The sequence below is a fragment of the Gavia stellata genome, chromosome 27 (assembly GCF_030936135.1).
Source record: "Gavia stellata isolate bGavSte3 chromosome 27, bGavSte3.hap2, whole genome shotgun sequence".
NCBI classification, from domain to species: domain Eukaryota; kingdom Metazoa; phylum Chordata; class Aves; order Gaviiformes; family Gaviidae; genus Gavia; species Gavia stellata.
This window is the reverse complement of record NC_082620.1, coordinates 1,821,558-1,840,663: the sequence shown is the minus strand read 5'-3', so window position 1 is coordinate 1,840,663 and position 19,106 is coordinate 1,821,558. Positions and strand designations below refer to the sequence as shown.

The 19,106-nt window shown below is 54.5% G+C and overlaps 2 protein-coding genes across 2 annotated transcripts; both read right to left on the bottom strand.

Moving 5' to 3' along the window:
• Positions 1-972: 972 nt before the first annotated feature.
• LOC132319340 (protein-arginine deiminase type-1-like) lies at positions 973-7,112 on the bottom strand. Its single transcript, XM_059830046.1, has 16 exons — positions 7,021-7,112; positions 5,235-5,415; positions 5,092-5,164; positions 4,953-5,014; positions 4,735-4,852; positions 4,523-4,648; positions 4,068-4,246; positions 3,872-3,975; positions 3,690-3,801; positions 3,499-3,606; positions 3,154-3,302; positions 2,864-3,008; positions 2,689-2,782; positions 2,304-2,383; positions 1,295-1,423; positions 973-1,206 (listed from the first exon to the last, which is right to left on the bottom strand). Exons 1-16 carry the CDS (start codon positions 7,110-7,112, stop codon positions 973-975), a joined length of 1,986 nt encoding a protein of 661 aa, XP_059686029.1.
• A 1,668-nt stretch (positions 7,113-8,780) lies between these two features.
• LOC104264070 (protein-arginine deiminase type-1) lies at positions 8,781-19,106 on the bottom strand. Its single transcript, XM_059829840.1, has 16 exons — positions 19,015-19,106; positions 16,959-17,133; positions 16,412-16,481; positions 15,018-15,079; positions 14,178-14,295; positions 13,935-14,060; positions 13,132-13,316; positions 12,952-13,055; positions 12,506-12,629; positions 11,802-11,909; positions 11,566-11,717; positions 10,255-10,399; positions 9,851-9,944; positions 9,676-9,755; positions 9,116-9,241; positions 8,781-9,014 (listed from the first exon to the last, which is right to left on the bottom strand). Exons 1-16 carry the CDS (start codon positions 19,104-19,106, stop codon positions 8,781-8,783), a joined length of 1,995 nt encoding a protein of 664 aa, XP_059685823.1.

Genomic DNA, 19,106 nt, shown 5'->3' with positions numbered 1-19,106 from the left:
CTGCACGCCCAGCAGCCCCAAAACCAAATCGCCCGTCGTTAGCGGGCACCATCCTGCTGCCGACAGCACCCTCCATCCCAAAATATCCCCCCCCCCAATATTTCCCCCTAATATTTCGCAGGTGGGGCGCAAACGCAGGGCAGTGCCTGCATTTGAGTGCGCGCGCGCGCAGTTTTGCGCGCGCCCGTGCATTTTTTGCACGCGCACACGGGGGGTTCGTGCGCGTGTCTGGCGCTGCGCACACGCGCGTTTTGCGCGTGCAGGCGCCGTTTTGCAGGTGCACGCTTGGGTTTTGTGCGGGCGGGCGGCTTTTTGGGCGTGCATGGGGGGTTTTGCGCGTGCATGCGTGGTTTTGTGCGGGCACGTGCGTTTTCCTGCGCGTGGGGTGGTTTTGCGTGCGGGTGGGGGGGGTTGCAGGCATTTCTGTGCACGCCTGCAGGTGTATTTTGGTGCATGGATGTATTTTTGTGCAGCGGGTGTTTTTGTGCACACACAGATGCGTGGTTTTGTGCACGCACCTGTATTTTTTTTTTGCACGTGTGTGGTTTTGGGTGTGCACACGTACCCGTGCGCAGGTAGCTTTGCGTGTGCGTGTTTTGGGGCACGCACGTGTATTTTTGCACATGCATTTTTGCGTATGCATCGCTGCAGCAAGACAGAGAACCGTATAACCCCCCCCCAGCACTTTTCCCCCGCCCAGTTTAACCATTTTAATTTTACGTGCTGGGCTGGGAGAGCAATACCCCTGCGCCCCAGCGCCACGAAGTGTCACCCAGCGAGCGCAAAAAAAATAAAACCATCTTCCCGTTTAAAATTAAGCTTCAAACCTCGCACCCAGCAAGAGGGAGGCCGGCAGAAAGCTGCAGCCCTTTTATTTCAAGCGCAAGCCGAGGGCCAGCGCCGCCGAAGGCACTTGGCAGGGATGGGGAGAGGGATTTGGGGAGGAGGAACCGCGTCAGTGCCGCGGTCGCTTCAGGGCACCATGTGCCACCATTTGAAGGCGAAGGGCTTGCGACGGACGTTGGTGCCGCAGTGGACCTCCCCGGAGAGGACGTGGTAGGAGAAGTAGTCGTCGATGAAGGTGCAGGTGAGGCCCAGGGGCTCCAGCAGCGCCCGCACCCGCTGCTCCAGGCAGCACTGCCCACCCACCAGCGGTCCAAAGGGCTTGGGGATGCCCAGGTGCCTGCCCAGCACCAGCATGTTCACCTGCAGCACGCGGGGTGCTGTGAGAGCGCGAATCTCCCCCCAAATCGAGCCCCGGGGGTCGGGGCAGGGGGAGGATGCTGGGCGTTACCATGTCGGGGAAGAAGGCTTCGGCACCGGTGGCCACGTCGCCTCGGAAGAGCTGGGGGATGTCGAGGATGTCCGGCTCGGCCAGACCCAGCGCTCGCTTCAGGATGTCCCTGTTCCAGCTGATGCAGCTCTGAGGGGAGGGGAGAGGCGTCAGCCGTGGGGCCGGGGAGGGAGGGACAGAGGGATGGGTGGATGGACAGAGGGAGGAATGGGTGGAGGGATGGACAGAGGGATGGAGAGATGCATGGACAGAAGAATGGACAGAGGGGTGGACAGACAGGTGGAGAGATGGAGGGAGGGATGGGTGGATGGACAGAGGGATGGAGGAAGGAATGGGTGGATGGATGGAGGGATGGACAGAGGGATGGGTGGATGGACAGAGGGAGGAATGTGTGGAGGGAGGGATGGAGAGATGGATGGACAGAGGAATGGATGGAGAGAAGGCTGGACAGAGGGATGGAGAGATGCATGGACAGAAGAATGGACAGAGGGATGGACAGAGAGGTGGAGAGATGGAGGGATGGGTGGATGAATGGACAGAGGGATGGAGGAAGGAATGGGTGGATGGATGGAGGGATGGATGGAGGGATGGGCAGACGCAAGGAGGAATGGGTGGGTGGATGGACAGAGGGATGGGTGGAGGGATGGACAGAGGGATGGAGAGATGGATGGACAGAAGAATGGATGGAGGAATGGATGGAGAGAAGGCTGGACAGAGGGATGGAGAGATGTATGGACAGAAGAATGGACAGAGGAACGGACAGAGAGGTGGAGAGATGGAGGGATGGGCAGAAGGAAGGATAGAGGGATGGAGAGATGGATGGACAGAGGGATGGAGGAAGGAATGGGTGGATGGATGGAGGGATGGACGGAGGGATGGGCAGATACAAGGAGGGATGGGTGGGTGGATGGACAGAGGGACAACCGGATGGGTGGATGGTTGGAGGGCTGGACAGGCGGATGGAGGGACAGGGCAGGCTGGAAAGCAGCCCCCTGCTCCCCTTCCTCACCTGGACGTAATTATTGAATTTCCGGAGGCCTTCGTTAGCCAGAATCTCGTTTATCGTCGGCTTGGGCACCTCCCCCAGTCCTGCAGCACAAATAACCGGGCAGGAATTCTTCCCCCAACCCGTCTGGGACCAGACTGCCGGGTCGGAGCCAGGAGCTCCCCCGTCTCAGGGGTCACCAGCAGCGAGCTCCATCCCAACCCGGGATATCAAATCTATGCAGCTTTTTAATTAATTCCACTTATTTCTGCCCCCCACCCTTGCTGCCAGCACCACTTTCCAGCCATTAGCTGGGTTTTGGGGTGCTGTGCATTACCCACCCCATTGCATTTTGCAGGAAAAAGGGAAAAACAAGCCATCGAGCCCCATTTTTCATCCTCCCCCCTACCCTTGAACATGGCCGCCTCGCCGAACCCCTCCTCTTGCTTCTCCTTCAGGAGCTGGTAGCAGGCGCTGGGGCTGGCCAGGAGCAGCCGAAAACCCTGGGGAGGGAGAAAGGGATGATTTTTGGGTGGGGGTATAAATCTTGCACCCCACTTTTCCCCACCCGTGGGACTCGTTACCTTCCGATCGGGCGCGGGGACAAAGCTGAGAAACTCATCCACGTGGCCGACATGGAGCCAGTCCGAAAATAGCTCCACCGGCGCCTGCACTTGTTGGGCAACGAGAAAATCCTTGACGGCTTTCGCCATCCGCCGGCCGCCAAATCTAGGGGGGGGCATAAGGGGGGGGCTGCCATTTTGGGGTGCCCAAGGTGATGCTCTGCTTGCAACCAACCTCAAATTGTGCATAAAAATCCTTTTTTGTTTTTTTTTTTTCCCCAACGCTCTGATCCCTCCATCCTGCATCTCACCTGGGGAAGCTGCTGCCGATCAGGATACGGCCCAAGGGATATTCCTTGCCCCGCACTGTCACGGGGGGGCTCACCTCCAAATTACCGAAGGAATCGAGGCTGGAGGCACCCTCCGGCGCTTGCCGGGCCACGTAGCCGAAATCGGGGCCCTGGATAGGGAAAAAAAAAGCGATAATGGTTAAAAAAAGCTGTAGGCACCCAAAATGCAGCAGTCCCAAATCACCCTCTGTGCTGGCTCTTCCCTTCCCAAAAATGCACGCAAAAAAATGGATTTATTCTATTTTTTTATGGGTTTGCAAAGCTTTTACGCCTTGCTGGGGAAGGGAGGAGGAAGGGGTCGGGTACCAGGATGCTCTTGACGGGGAAATCCTTCAGCCCCCAGTCGCGGGGCGAGTCGAAGACGACGGGGAAGGTCTTGTGGGGGGCTTGTACGTAGCCGAATTCGACCTCGTCCTGGAGAAGGGATGAAGAAGATGGGGGGAACCCCCCTGGAGCTGCTGCAGCGAGGATGGGGCTGGGCATCATCCTGCACCCACCTGGATCCAGCGGTCCTGGCGGTTCTCCGGCAGCGGGCAGACGGTGAGCGGGCACTTGGCTTTCTCGGCCACGGCACCCACGGCCGCCACGAAATCCTCATTATCATCCACGCTGGGAAGAAAATGGGATATGGGGGCTGACCCAGCACCGGGCAGGATGCGGCCGCTCACCCAGCACCCACCTGCAGACAAAGACCTCCAGCGGTGCCGCCGTGTTGGGGGTCATGATCCACGGAGCCACGCGGAAAACCACCGTGTCGGTGAAAATCGGCGTCTCCAGCAAACCCTGGGACGGGGAGGGAAACAGCACTTGGGCTCCGCTGCCCCCCCGTTACGGCTCACCCTGACTCCCCTCCCCGCCTGCCCCATGGCCGGTACCTTCTCGGGGCTCTCCAGCAGCGTGACGTGGAAAGCCACCAGCCCTGAAAAGCCGACGTCGGGGAAGGCGAGCCCCTCCACGTAGAAGATGCTCTCCTCTTGATGCCGGCTGGGTTTGACGGTGTAGGCAAGCTTCGAGCCCCCCAGCACGTGTTTGTACTCCTCCAGCGCGACGCTGTCTACGGGTGCAAGCACCGTGCAACCCCCTTAAACAGCCGACCCCTTTGCTGCACCGCTTCAGCTCCATTTTTTTGCTAAAATCTTGCAAAAAAGGCATTTTTGATCCCATGGAGAGAGCATGGCGGCGAGCAAAATCACCCAGTGCATCAGATAAACCCCCCCCATGGGATGTAGGTCGGATGCTGCAGAAGCGGTACCCGCTCTGCTGCGTTTTGCTTGAACCCCTATAATTTGGGGTCTCTGTCCCCCCCAAAACCCCAGCGTCAGGCACTCACTGCCGCCGTAGAAAACGCCGACTTTATCAGCGTCGCTGAAGTCCACGTGGAGAAGGAGGCGGTGGCCGGTGAAGATGGTGCGGGGACCTCGGGTCCACAGCACCATCTGCGACATGTCCTTCAGGTCTGGGGTGGAAAAGGGGTGTAAGAAAGGAAAATTTTGGGGAAAAAGATAGGAAAATAGAGTGTTCTTGTATGGGATGTGCCGGTACCAGCGTAGGAGCGGATAGCGGTGTCGCGGTTATCCGGCGTCTCGGCTTTGGGGTCGTCACGGTCACAGTTCACCAGCAGGATGGCCCCGTGCCCGTCGGGACCCCACGTCCACGTCGCCTGTGTGTGTGCATGGGGAGTAAAACGGGGCTGGGGGCCACCGGCCATCACCGCCTCCATCCCACGGTGGTCCCGGGGGGGTCCCACTCCCCCTTTATACCTTATCCAGCAGCGTTCTGCTCGCTGCCCCGCTGCGGCTGGTGTCGGCGTCCAGCGAGACCTCTGCGGGGAGAGGGATGCTGGGGGGGGAGCATCCCCACCGGTGCCACGATTTGGGGGTGTGTGTCCCCCTCACTTACCCACGCAGGTGAGGTACAGCATGGCTCTGCCCACAGGCACCCCGCCGGCCTCCCCGAAATAAGAAATCCTGACCTGCAACAAGGAGCGGGTGCTCGCCACCATGCAAAGAAGGGCTGGATCCTGCTGGGGCACCAGCACCCACCTTTTCATCACCCACATCCTTGCTGAGGGCATCCATGGCCAGCAGCACCTCGGCGCCGGCGGCCAGGGGCCAGCGGCACACGCTGGAGGGCAACTTGATGCTCTGCGTCTCGTGCACCACGTAGAGCTTCACGCCCGGCGTCCCCTGCACGTGGAAGGCGACGGCATCTTTGGGTGCAGACCTGGAGCGGGGGAAAGCCCGGCGAGAGCCTCAGGTGGGGGGGCGTTGCCAGAATAATATAATGTGCGGACATCTGCAGGTGATGCAACTCCTGCCACATGCAAGAAATCCTGCAACGTGCAAGACATCCCGCAACGTGCAATTGCAACAAGTCGTGCAAAATGCAATTAATCCCGCAAAATGCAATTAATCCCACAAAATGCAATTGCAATAAATCCTTCAATATGCAGCAAATCCTGCAAAAGGCATTTGCATCAAGTCCTGCAAAATGCAACGAATCCTGCAATACGCCGTTGCAACAAGTTCTTCAATACGCAACAAATCCTGCACCGTGCAGTTGCAATAAATCCCACAAAATGCAATAAATCCTGCAAATTGCAGTTGCAACAATTCCTTCAATACGCAGCAAATCCTGCACAACACGATTACAGCAAATCCTGTAAAAGGCAATTACAACAAATCCTGCAAAAGGCGATTAGAACTAATCACGCCAGAGGCAACAAATCCTGCAAAAGGCAATAGAAACAAATCTTGCAATATAAATTGCAACAAACCCTGTGATACAGACCATATCTGGCAACGTTCGGTTGCATCAAATGATGAAAAATGCAACAATTCCCACAATATTAATTGTGATAAACCCTGCAACATGCACCAAATATTGAATTGCAACGAACCCTGCAACGTGCAACAAGTCCTACAATATGCAATTGCGACAAAGCCTGCAATATCCCATCGCAGCAGAATCCCGGAGCTGTTTGGGAGGGTGTTGTGGCATGGAGGTGCCCAAATACTCGTGTTTCGCCCCGCGGCAGCGAGTCCTGACTGAGCGCATCGCCTTAAGAGCAAAGCAAAGCTGCGACGATCGATCGGGCAGGCTGCAGCTCGCATCGCTCCGCCCCGGTGCAAGAGGCCACGGGCGATGGGCCAAGGAGCACAATTCCTGACCTGCGAGGAGGGAAGCACGGATCCCTCCCCAGGGTGGAGGGGAAAAACCCACCCCCGGGGGCAGCTGGAGAGGACAGGATGCTGTCAGCAGCGATGGGATGGTGTGTGGCTTTGGATGCATGCGATAAAATGAAAAAAACCCAACTAAGCTGCTGCTTGAGCTGGGCTTTAAGGAAGCAAAAAGCAAAACCTGCTGCCGAAAAGCACTTGAAGTTGGGCAGGGGCCAAGGAGGCAGCCAAAACACCCGGTGCCGGGAGGTGACGCCCCGGCCAGCAGCGCCGCAGCGGTTTCACTCTCCACATTCCCCCGGAACAGGGAAATATTTCCATTTTGCAGCAGGACGCAGCAGCCCCTGGCTGGGATGTGAACCTCAGCCGGAGGCATCCCTTAAAGCTCCTGGGGTGTGGGGGTGTGACTTTCGGCACCCCAAAAACTGCAACATCCCCCTTGGAGAGGTCACCGCCCGGCCGCTGCATCGTGATTTGGAGCATCCCCTTCCTCCCGGGGCTCGGCATCCCCCGGTAAAACCACCCCAAGCAGCAGCATCGCCCCCACCCCTCCCTGAGCTATTTTGATCAGCTTGATTAAGGGGATAAAATAAATAAATAATAAAAAAGCAGATTTTATTTTTTTCCCCCCTGCGTCACGGCCGCTTACCCGCAGACGTCCAGGGAGAGCTCAGTGCCCAGCACGCAGACGGTGCTGGTGGGACGCTGGGTTGAGAGCTGGACGCGGCGCTGCTGGGCCATGCCGGCGGGCCCCCAGGGCACCCTTGGGTGCTGCGACGGGTGGCACGAGGGGATTTATAAAGCCTGGCTGCTGGGAGGGGATTAACCAAAGCCTAACTTAATCCCACCTCCGGGCTGTCAGTCTCCAGGCTGGGTGTGCAGGGTGCCCAGCCGTTCTTCCCAGCAATGGAGCATGAATCACTGGTGGGGGGAAAAGCACCCCAAGACACCCACGAGGGTGGTTTTTTTCTTTTTAAGAAGCTCGGGGGTGGTTTTTTTCTCCCCTCTTAGCACAAAGAGACAGTGATGTGACCGGCCACCCTTAAACCCACGCCATAAAATATTCAGCGTGACACTGGAGCCGAGCTGGGGACGTGCCAGCGCTGGGCTCGGAGGGGTTTTTGTTTCTCCTCCTAAAGGGTTTTATTTGCCTAGCTGGAAAACTTGGCTTTAACTCTTATTTTAGGGGGGGTTGAAGGTGCAAACTGGGAGCTTGCCCCATCCCCTGGGTGCTGCATGGGCTGGGGGGTCGGTACGTCACCTGCGGTGGGGACAGCAGACCCCGTCGCGGCTTTAATTGTCTTTGTTTTAATTAAATCCTCGTCTCGGCGTGGGAGAGCCCTTTGCCGATGCAGCTGTCCCCCCACCAACTCCTTGCGGGGTCGTGCGCCGCTGGAATTTAATATCGCTCCTCGGGGCCGGGGAAACTCAGCAGAGCTGTAACCGTGGGGGAAAGGGGGTTTCTGGGGTTAGAAATCATCCTTTTGGTAAAAAAAAAAAAGGGGGGGGGGGGGGAGCCAGGCAGGATGCGTGACCCTTTTTGGGAGCATCACCCCCTAATTCTCCAGCCCCGCTTGCAAACGTGGCACAGCTTGGAGTAGACACGTAGCTACGCTTTTACACCTCAAAAAGAATTGCTAGAAAAGCAAATTGTCCCCAAAAAAGTGGGTTTAGCCCCGTAACAGCTCCCGGGGTTGCACAGGGCTAAGCGATGCCTGGGGCAGGGAACCAGTTTCAGTTCCTGGTGCCTGTCCCTGCTGGGTGAGGGCAGCGCAGGCAGGAGAGACGGGCAAGGGTGCCAGGTCCGTACGGGGAAATGCCACACTTCAGTTGCAATGAAAAGAGGGAGAGAAAGAGCGGCCGGGGTGGCTGCAAAGGGAAAAGGACATTGTCTCGTTGGGGAAGGTGTAAAATGATTTGCACGAGGATGGGCCTCTGCCTCCACACCGTGCCGGGGCGAAGAGCCAGTCTCCCCCGCGGAAGGTGTTTTTTTGGCTGATATAGAGAATTTGGGGGGGGTTATTAGCTACAAACCTGGGATGAGGGACTATAAGACCCTTTAGCAGTGGGATGGGGCCTCAAACCCCCAAAGCAGCCTCCTTGCTGGCTGACTTGCATGCACCACGCTCCCAAAGAAGCTCCGTGTCTATCCTCCACCCATCACAGTTGTCCCCTTCCCATAAAACCACCATTCCCATAACAAATCCATGCGCTTAAAAAAAAAAAAAAGGATTCAAACAACATTTTTAACCCAACAGCCGAGGAAGAAAGGAGGGGAGATGGGGAAGAGCTGCGCCCTCAGTGTTGATGCAGCTTTATTGGCAAAACCCTTTATTTTGATGCATCTTCTGATGCACCAAATGCACCTTCATCCTCCGGTTGCAGGACCCCAGCCCGTCCCTGGGGGCTTCAGGGCACCATGTGCCACCATTTGAAGGCGAAGGGCTTACGACGGACATTGGTGCCACAGTGGACATCACCAGAGAGGACGTGGTAGGAGAAGTAGTCGTCGATGAAGGTGCAGGTAAGGCCCAGGGGCTCCAGCAGCGCCCGCACCCGCTCCTCCAGGCAGCACTGCCCACCCACCAGCGGTCCAAAGGGCTTGGGGATGCCCAGGTGCCTGCCCAGCACCAGCATGTTCACCTGAAGCCGGACCAAAAAAATCAGTGTTTTCCACCCAAAAGGTGTGTTTGCATCAGGTGTGGATGGAAGGGTGGGAAGGGAGGAGGTGCCGGGGGTCTCACCATGTCTGGGAAGAGGGCATCCGCGCGGGAGCCCTTCAGGATGAAGAGCTGGGGAATGTCGATGATGTCCTGCTCGCTCAGGCCCAGCTCCTGCTTCAGGAGGTCGCGGTTCCAGTCAATGCAGCGCTGCGGAGAGGGGGGACCTGGAATTGCCACCCCAGGCCATCCCGACCCCCCACATCCCATGCACGGACCCCTGGGTGCCCCACTGCATCCTGCCGAGATCCTCACCCACTCCATTGCATCTCATCCCATCGCCCTGAGCAACCTCCCGAACCCATCCCCAACCTCAGGAACCTCCTTCCTTTGGTTTTGACACCTCTGCAGTCATCTCCCAGCAGGACAACGGGCTGGGGTGACCCAGCACCCAAAGGTGCCTGGCTCCTTCATGGCTGCTCTTCTTGCCCACCTGCTTTCACACTGCACAGTGCAACCCACGCTGACGTTTCTTCCTCTTTCCCAGGATCTCTAAAAACGCTCCCCACACCCCAAAATTACCCAGCAATGATGCACAAGCGAGGAGAGCGAATCCACCCAAACCCATGGGTGCAAAGACCCACCTGCACATGCTTGTTGTCATTCCTCAGAGACTCATCCGCCAGGATCTCGTCGATGCTCCTCCTCTCAGTGCCCTTCAGCCCTGCGTGGGGACCGGAGCAGAGCGGTAAGGGACACTGACAAGGGATGCCCGTGGTCCCCACCACACCGCAGGGATGCCCTCGCCCACTCCCTTACCGACGAGCTGCGTGGCTTCCCCGTGGCCCTGCCTCTGCTTCTCCTTGAAGAGCTTGTAGCAGGCATTGGGGCTGGCCAAGAGGAGCCGGAAACCCTGCGGGAGACAGCCCAGGGGTTCATGCTTTGCTGTTGGCGGGATATTTTATCCCAGCATCCTGCCGAGACACACCACGCTGACTCCAAACCCAGCCCGAGGTGTTGCAGGGTGCAAGGGATGTCACCACCGCAGGACGCATGGGATGCCACCCAGGGACTCGCTGTTTTCCAAGGAAGCCACCCCAGAAGAAGGTGCATCATCCAGCCCCCCGCGGGGAGGATGAGCGATTGCAAAAAGGGGCTTGGGTTTTTTTGCATTTTCAGAAGACTCCCCATGCGGGAGCGGAGATTGCTCCAGGGACCGGTACCTTCCTATCATAAGCGGGGACGAAAGTGAGGAATTCATCCACGTGGCCCACGTTCAGCCACTCCGAGTAAATCTCCACCGGCGCCTGCACTTTCTGGGCGTAAAGAAAATCCCTGACCGCCTTGGACATCCGCCGGCCGGAGGCCCTGGGGAGCAGAGACAGGAGGAGAAAGCGGGCGGCCATCACACCCCTCCGCAAGATGTACTCCCATCCTTCCCCCGAACATCATGCCAAGGGGAGAAGATGCGTCCACACATCCCATTTTAATGGGAAACACCGGGAAGAGGCTGGAAACAGTCTGAGTAATATATGTCTATATTATATATATTAATATATAATATACTTGTGTGTGTACATTACATATTAATATAGTATATTAATATAAAAATATATTTATATTATCTATTAATATAATATATTAATACATCTATATTTTATGTTAATATGTCGATATTATATATACTATACCTATATTTATATTAATATAATATATATTTATATATAGGCTGTATATATCTATAGGCATCTGTGCATTACATTCCCTGTTCTGCTCAGGCACCTTTGGATTTAATTTCCCCCATCCCTGTGAATCTTAAATCACTCCTTACGCAGCACTTTGCGCGGGAGTGAAGTTTTCTTAGACAGACAGGAGCAGGCTGGGAAAACATTAATTAAACTTCTTGTAATAAGGGATAATTACGGTCCCGGCGAGGCTGGGAAAATGCCATTTACCCGCCGCTGTAACCAAAGCAAGACCCCCAGCTTGCAGCAGGGCTGGGGTCGGAGCATGCCGTTTCTTACCCTGGACCAAACCCCATCTGGATTCGTCCCCGTTGTTATTTTTCCAGGAAAATAACCTCCTTTGTGGAGGATTTTGCAGGGCGCTGTTGTTCCTGCAGGGCTGCCTAGCACTGCCTGCCCAGAGCAAAACAATTTCCAGTTATTCAGGATTTTACCCTTTCCTGGATTCCCCTGCTTTTCCTTTTAACAAGGAAAAAAGATTAAATAAGCCTGGATGCTTACAGCACTGTAGGATCGGAGCAAAAGCACCAGCGGTTTGGGAGGGGGTAAAAATCGGAACAGTGACAGGATTTTGTAAGGGACAAGGGAATAATGATGCACGTTAAAGCTGGGATTTGATGGGAACTGGCCACAAATTTCCACTTTGATGGGAACTAGCCTCAAACTTCCACTTTGATGGGAACTGGCCCCAAATTTCCACTCTGAAGGGTGCAACGCTTTCTCATGCAAGGATTTTTGTTGCTTCCCTGCATCCCAGAGGGAGGGCTCGAGCCCCCCCCCCCATCTCACCAAGGTAGGGGGCTGCCAATCAGGATCCGGCCCAGGGGATACTCCTTCCCTCGCACCGTCACTGGTGGGCTGACATCCAGGTTGCCAAAGGAGTCGAGGCTGGAGATGTCATTCCCGGGGGGCTCACGGGTCACGTAGCCAAAATCGGGGCCCTAGGGAAGAGGGGAGTGGTGACAGGGACCCCCAGGTGGGGGATTTTGGGGGCAAAAAAGGGGGTTGGCAATGCAATGACGCACCAGGATCTTTTTAAAAGCAAAATCTTTCAAGCCTCTGTTCCTGGGAGAGTCAAAGACGACGGGGAAGGTCTTATGTGGTGCTTCCACATAGCCGAACTCCAGCTCATCCTGTTGTGGGAAGAAGAGAAGGAAGAGGAGGAGGAAGGCTCCTGGAAGGGTGATAGCCATCTCGGCGAGGTGTGTGGTGAGGGTGGAGCAGGAAATTGGGCAAACCTGGCAAAGCCTGGCTGTTGCCCTTAACCCCAAGGGAGGCAACTGCCTTGCTCTTCCAGGGGGTGACACCCCACCCGGCACCGCGGAACCTGGCACAGGTCACCCCCGGGGAAGAAACACGTGGCCACCACGGGCAGGGGAGTGAGGAAGGGACGGGAGGGCTTGGGCACGCTGCGGGGAGCACACGGCACGTTCACCTGGCACACGCCATGTCCTCTTTGAGATGCACTGTGGGGTGCCTCTTGCAATGGGGACCCTCTCGTAACGGGGATCCTGGACAACATCCCTGTCTGTGCTACTTGCCACCACCAGCAGCATTTCCCCGTGCTTTAGTTCATGGTTGCCTGGTTCACCTCTCAGCATCTAGGTGCTTCCCCAAGCAACACAGCTAGTCCCTCCCAGGGGTGTCAGCAATGGCGGTGACACCCTACATGTCCCAGGAGCCTGTAAGGGGCCAGAAGAGCCGCATATTACAAGCATCGATTGATGACCTGGATCCAGCGGTCACTGCGGGTTTCCACCTCCGAGCAGATGGTCAGCTTGCAGTTGGCTTTCTTCAGCAGGACCTGGATACCTTCCAGAAAGACTTCGTTGGAGTCTGAGCCCTGCTGGATGCTGGGGAGAGAGGAAGGAGCGAAGGCTGCAAGGGGGGAACACGAGAAGCACCCCCAACCGTGCAGCGCATTCCTCATTCCTAAATGCGCTGGGTAATAGTCCTGCACACGGCTAGCTCCTGGAGAGGGTGCTCCAGCCTTTCTCCTTGGAGTTGCAGTGAGTGCAGCAGTGCCAGCAGGCTCCCTACCCAAATATTAGGCTCCAGTATAGCATGCATAAAGCCTGGCTCGCCCTATAGCTGCTACTTAGCAAAGAAAGGTGAAAAGCTCCTCCTTGGAGAGTCCCCCAAGGTAGCAGAGCCATGGGTTGACGTCCCTCCTACCTGCAGACAAAAACCTCCATAGGCTGCTGGGTGTTGGGCGTCATTATCCAGGGCGCCACACGGAAAACCACCGTATCCGTGAAAATCGGGGTGCCCGGCGAATTCTGCGAGGGGTGAAAAGTCAGGGAGCGGCAGTTGAAAACCCCACCGCTGGGGGACTTTGCAGGGGACGGGGCAAACCCCACGTACCTTATGGGGGACCTCCAGCAAGCTGGCACTGAAGGAAACCAACCCGGAGAAGCCAACATCGGGGAAAGCCAACCCTTCAACGTAGAAGGTGTTTTCTCCACCACCAACATGGTCCAGCACGTAGGAGAGCTTGTTCGGCCCCAACACGGGTTTGTAGTGGGGGTGTGAGTCACTCCCTGGAGAAACACCGAAATACCCAACCCAAGACGGCGTGACCAACCTGTCCACCGGGCTGGAAGGAGGCACCAGCAAGGAGGTGGCTGATGCCAGCGTGGTTTGCAGAGGAGCGGGTGTGCCTCCTCTTCTCTGGGGAACACACTTCATCTTCCTCGTACAAAGGGGACTCTGTACCCTCAGGACCAACCCTTTTGAAGGTGCGTGGCTCGAGTTAAGCATCTAATGATATACTTGGGTTCCCTGACCTGATTTTCAGCAGGGAGCTGCTGGGGATCCAGTTACTGGGGTGTTCAAAGGTAAAACGCGCTGCCTGACGAGATGGGCTGCTTTGGTGGCTGGGTCATCACCCGTGCCAAAAAGGTGCCGGGAGCCATGTAGGGGTTATCTGCCCCGTGGAAATGTCAGCATTTCAGCGACCCCGCTGAGAAAAGCCTTTTTTTATCCTTTTTCCCTTGATTTTTCCCATCTTCTAGAATAGCAGAGGATCTTTGGGGATAAATGAGTGTTTCCAGCAATTGGAGGTACCCAGCCCTTAGCCACGATGAACAAAAAAAACTAGGGTTCACCCACCTCGGGGTCATGCATGGATATCTGGGAAAGAAGGAAGAAATACTCACGGATAGCGTGGAAAACCCGCACTTTATCCGCGTCCGATTCGGGGACATGCAGGACCACCTGGTACTCAGCAAAGATAGCGCTGGGACCTTGAGTCCGCAGCAGCATGACGGACATGTCCTGAAGGTCTACAGCGGGGAAAAGATGGAAAGAGGGGACGTAGAGAGAGGGGATGGAGGTGTCGCAAGTGGGAAACACCCCGGTGAGATCTTTTGGTTCCCCTCAGGCTGCTGATGACACCTTACCTGCAGAGGTCCGTATGTCCACCTGACCGCTGTCTGTCCCCGCCGCGCCGGGGCTGTCCCGGTCGCAGTTGACAAGCAGCACGGCGCCTTGCCCATCAGGACCCCACGTCCACTTGGCCTGGAGGAGAAGCACCCAAAGGGGATGGGAGCAAGATTTCCCCCATCCCAGCCTCCTCCTGGACCAGGGAAAATCCCACGGCCACACTTGGAGGACAACCCACAACATGCTGTCAAAGCTGGTGGGGAGAAAGCAGTGATGCTTTCAAGCCACTAAATTTCCTAACCTCAGCTTCTAGCAGGCCCAGTAAAGACTATTTCAAAAAGATCTTATCTTCTAAGAAGCCAGAAAGTATCTGCCAGGCCTCATCTGGACAACACTACACCATTTCTAGAAGTGCATCTCATCTCGATGTACAATTTGCGCTGCCGATTGGGCTGCAGCTAATTACCCGGGTGTAAGTGCTTGGGCATATGCAGATTTGTTGCCAAAGGGGTGAATCTCTTGCTGTCTGCAAAACTTGAAGCTGACTCATTTAGTGCCATGTTTCAAGTCCAAAAAGGAAAAAAAGAAAGAAAATAAAAGAAAGCAGAGTATTTTCTCCGATATGAACCTTGGGGCTGGACTGGAGGGGCAGGAGATTTTGGCACAGAATAAGAAAATAAACTCTTTTCCTCCTCAATTAGTAGGTTGAGAATTTGCCATGTTATTTTCTCTAATTCAGACACCAGCGACACCACCCAAGTCCCTCTCCCTCCTGGAGATTTTCGGGGAAGAGTCTGCAAACGGCTGCACCCTGCGTTGACCCGCCGTACATTGCCTACAGCAAAGCTTCTCATTACCTTGTCCTTCCCTTTGCTCTTCACTCTGCCATTACGGCTCAAGTCCACGTCCAGGGATATATCTGAAACATCAAGAGAGAAGGAAGCCACTGGCCAGGGAACGAGCTCTCGGTGGCATTTTGGGCTCATCCTTGGCACAAGCCATGAGTCATCCAACACCAACCCCACCTTCACACCCCAAAGCTGCCCCAGACCCAACGTCTCCAACAAACTGCTGATAGAAAAGCCAACCCGATGGCTTTTTCATGGCTTTCCCCCTTTGGTCTCCAGCTATCTTCTCCCATCTTGGTTCCCCCAGCAGGGACGTACCCACTTCATGGCATATTTTTTGCTTTCACCAATTTCAAGTGTTTTTTGTGAAGCTGAAACACGGTGGAGGCATGAAAGTCTTTTCACCATGGGTGAGCAGACACCTAAGTAATTACTAGGGTCGATGCAACGTTTCAGAAGGGCTTTCCTTTAAAGAGCTCTTCTTGTCCCAAATCTCTGCCTCTGCTGCAACAAAGCAGAGGTTTACCAGCAACCTCATCTAAACCCTACTTAAATCTGTATTAAGCCTGTCTTAATACAGATACTCCTCCAAATGGGATACAAGGCGTGTGGAAAACAGAAGCACTGAAGTGGAGATCGTCCTTCTCCTTGATGCAGAGAGGAGGACATGGAGAAGCTGGAAATTAAGCCCTATATCTAAGCAAACGAAGAGCATTTGTAAGGTGAAAGCCCTGCGGACTGCGGTGGCCCCGGATGGCTCCAGCGGAGCCCATCAGTCATGGGACATGGGAAACCATCAGCCTCTTCAGGTGCAATTTTGGGAGGCATATGCATGACTTAAGGACACAGGTCTGTCATGTGAACACTTTAGAAAATCCCAAATTTGGGGTAATTATTCTATCCAAGTGGAAGGCTCTGCATCCAGACTGGTTGTCTAGACTCCCTTTGTAGTCAGCAGAGGAAAATAGGCATTTCAAGGGAATGATTCATCTCATCCTAAACTTCTAAAATAGGTCAGACAACTACACTTTGGTGCCTATTCCTCTCCACTAGCTGCAACGGAGGTTGAGGAGGGGGACGCTAGGCAAAGTTGGGTGAGATGGTCTCCTTTGGATCCTCTTCCACCAACGCAATGGTCTTGGCAAGCGGAGGAGGATGCTCGGTGCGTGCGTTGGGTGGGGACACGGCCCAGCCTGTGTCTTTTTTGCACCATATAAGGCAGCATAATAACATTTTAATTATTTCCCTTTTGCTTGTCAGCATCAGTCAACACCCAAATCTTCATTGCACATTGCAGATGGGCAGCCCGCGCCCCCCACTTAACTCCCATCCCATGAACCCAGCTAGATCTTGGCATCAGAAAGGGTTGGCCGGGTTTGGACAAGTGTTGCTGTAATACCTACCTACGCAGGTGAGATACAACCAAGCCACCGAAAGCTCATTGCCTTCCCGTCCGTAGTACGAAATCTTAACCTGCGAAGACATCACCAGATCATGACCCAAGTCCCATGTCCCGTCATGCTGAGTAGGTCTTTCTACTCGTTGGGTTGACCAACCAACGCTACACAACAAGCTCTTGGAGGGTTCATCCAAGCCATTCTCCATTAATCATAGTTCAGCCGAACCATTTCTGCCTACTTCAGCACAAAAACAGGCATGGAAAAAGCTAAGGTTGGAGTATTTTTGTCGCCTGGCATGGAGTTTCTGACACCAGCTTTTGCAACCACCGCTACCTCATATTTAGGGCACAAAATGTGATCTCCTTCTCCTTCTTAGTTTCATTTTTCGTACACGATAATTACACAATTCTTTTTGAGTTTGAGTTTTCTCCATGGAAATGAGCCTGATGTCAGCACTACCTAGAAATGCTTGAGCCTGCCCATAATCCTCCCTTCTTTCCTGGAAAATTTGACTTATTTTTCCAGTTTCAGTGCATAAAAAGCAACTAACCTTATTGTCATTGACGGTTCTGCTGGTGACATCAATGGTCACTACAACCTCTATATCGGGATCCAGGGGCCATCTGGAGTTAATCATGGGTTTTGTCATAGGGCTGTGGATGATGTGGACCGTAACCGCGGAGGTGGCATGGACATCGAATGACGTGGCACCTTTGGGGGTAGATCTGAAACAGAGAGCAGCGTTGGGTTGTAGACCAAGCTGTCCCTCCTGTTCTCCTCTGTGGAGCCAAATATTTGAACCCGGAATTTAAATGCAGCCTTAACTGGGTGGAAAGGACTCAGAAACCATCTTCGGGTGATGAAATGCGTCGTCTGAATTTTATATGTATTATCTCTGTGGTGGTGTTGAGCAAGCAGAGCTCCCACTGGAGCTTCGGCACGTCTGTCTGTGGTTAAGCCTAGATTGCAAGTAGCTGAAGTTTGGGCATCCAACCTCCCTCCACAACAGCAAGAAAACCCCCAAAATTTCAGCATCCCACAACAAAACCCCGACAAAGAGCCAGGACAATTTTTGATGTCAACCATCTGGGGAGATGGTTATCACAGGACCATACCCTGACCCAGGAGATGCCCAAACTGGAGCGGAGCCTGAATCCGAGTGTGGAGAACTCGCACCCCACCTGCATGACATCCCTCGCCTTTGAAGTGCTGCCTACCTGCTCATTACAGCCCCAGCACCTCCATCCCAGGAGCACCAGTGCTCCGACCTGTCTGCCGTCAGGAGCCAGCCTCCCCGGCCGCACGCGAGAAGGGACAGGGTGGTAAATTTTAACAATGAAGGCAACAAAAAAGAAAAACCAACACAGAAGAGATTTATTCCCAGTGTTGCTCTTGGCATGGCATCCCTGGTGCCTGCAGCAGCTTGTAAGGGGAGATTAAAGCATCATCTCGCTTGTCACCCCTCGTATTTAACATCATGCAGTGTCGTAAATCCACCTGCATGCTGTTGCACGCTGTGACTTCTCAAATTTGGGTCTATTTGCTCTGATTTTACAGCCTTCACACCTCAGCATCGCCACCGGCTTCCCACCGTGCTCCATTTCCTGCCCCAAAACAGCCCAAACCACAGTCAAAGCTTGACACATCCATCACCGAGTTCCCCCCGGCCAGTGCTCTCCAGGAACAAAATGATCCCATTTTTTTACTTGAAAGAACATCAGCCATCTGCTTTTTTGGACCAAAGCTCAGATTTTGCTACTGAGGAGCCAAATCAGCCCATTTTGGGGCTCAGGCCCCATGTTTAAACGGGACTGAGCTTGCTTTGAGTCCAAAGACAGAAAAAAATTGCAAATAATAGGGTTTATATATTGACATCAGGCTGAGGGGAAAAATAATACTTTTTTAGCTCAATCTGAAGCCCTTCAGGGGGACGACGGCACATCCTGGCCCGGCTCCAATGCACAACCCCAATAATTGCCCCGGATGCGATGCTGACCGGCTTGTCCTGTAGTCTCTATCATTATAAACGTGATTTATTAAATAACGACAACGTAACAGCAGGGTAAATACAGCCTCGTATCTGGCCAATAAAGCAACCCCTGTATTTAATGCCAGAAGAATCTCTTTTTGTGAAATCGCCCATGCCAATCCCGCTGGTGGATTTTTTCTGCCTGAGCCACACATTTTATTCTTTACTCCATTTTAGCTCTGGCCAAGTTGCTCGTCTTGAATTGCTCTTGCCTAATGTTTTCACAGCCAGAAATAGATCCCGCTCAGCCGGGGTGTGCATGGGCTTTGCCTTGAAATCGTCATGGCTCGGCTACGCTTTGACGCCTCGCGTTTGCCAGAGCCGACATCCCTCCTTTGGGTGCAGCTCCCCGTGGCACATCGTCCCCTAAAACAGACCCAGCAGGACGTGTCCCCCGTGCACCAAAAAAAGCTTGCCAAATCCTTGGATGAACTCATGATGTGGGCTCAAAATGAGCTCTGATTTCCCCCCTAGCACCCATTTCTCCTCCAAATGAAGAGCAAAACCACCATTGGGCTCCCACAAAACCCATCAGCCCTATGGAAAATGATGGGCATACCCCGATTCCAAGCCTTACCGGCGCGTATCAAGGAAGACCTCGGTACCCAACACGCAGACGCTGTAGCTGGCATGGCTGGTGGACATCTGCACAACGTGACGCTGGGGCAT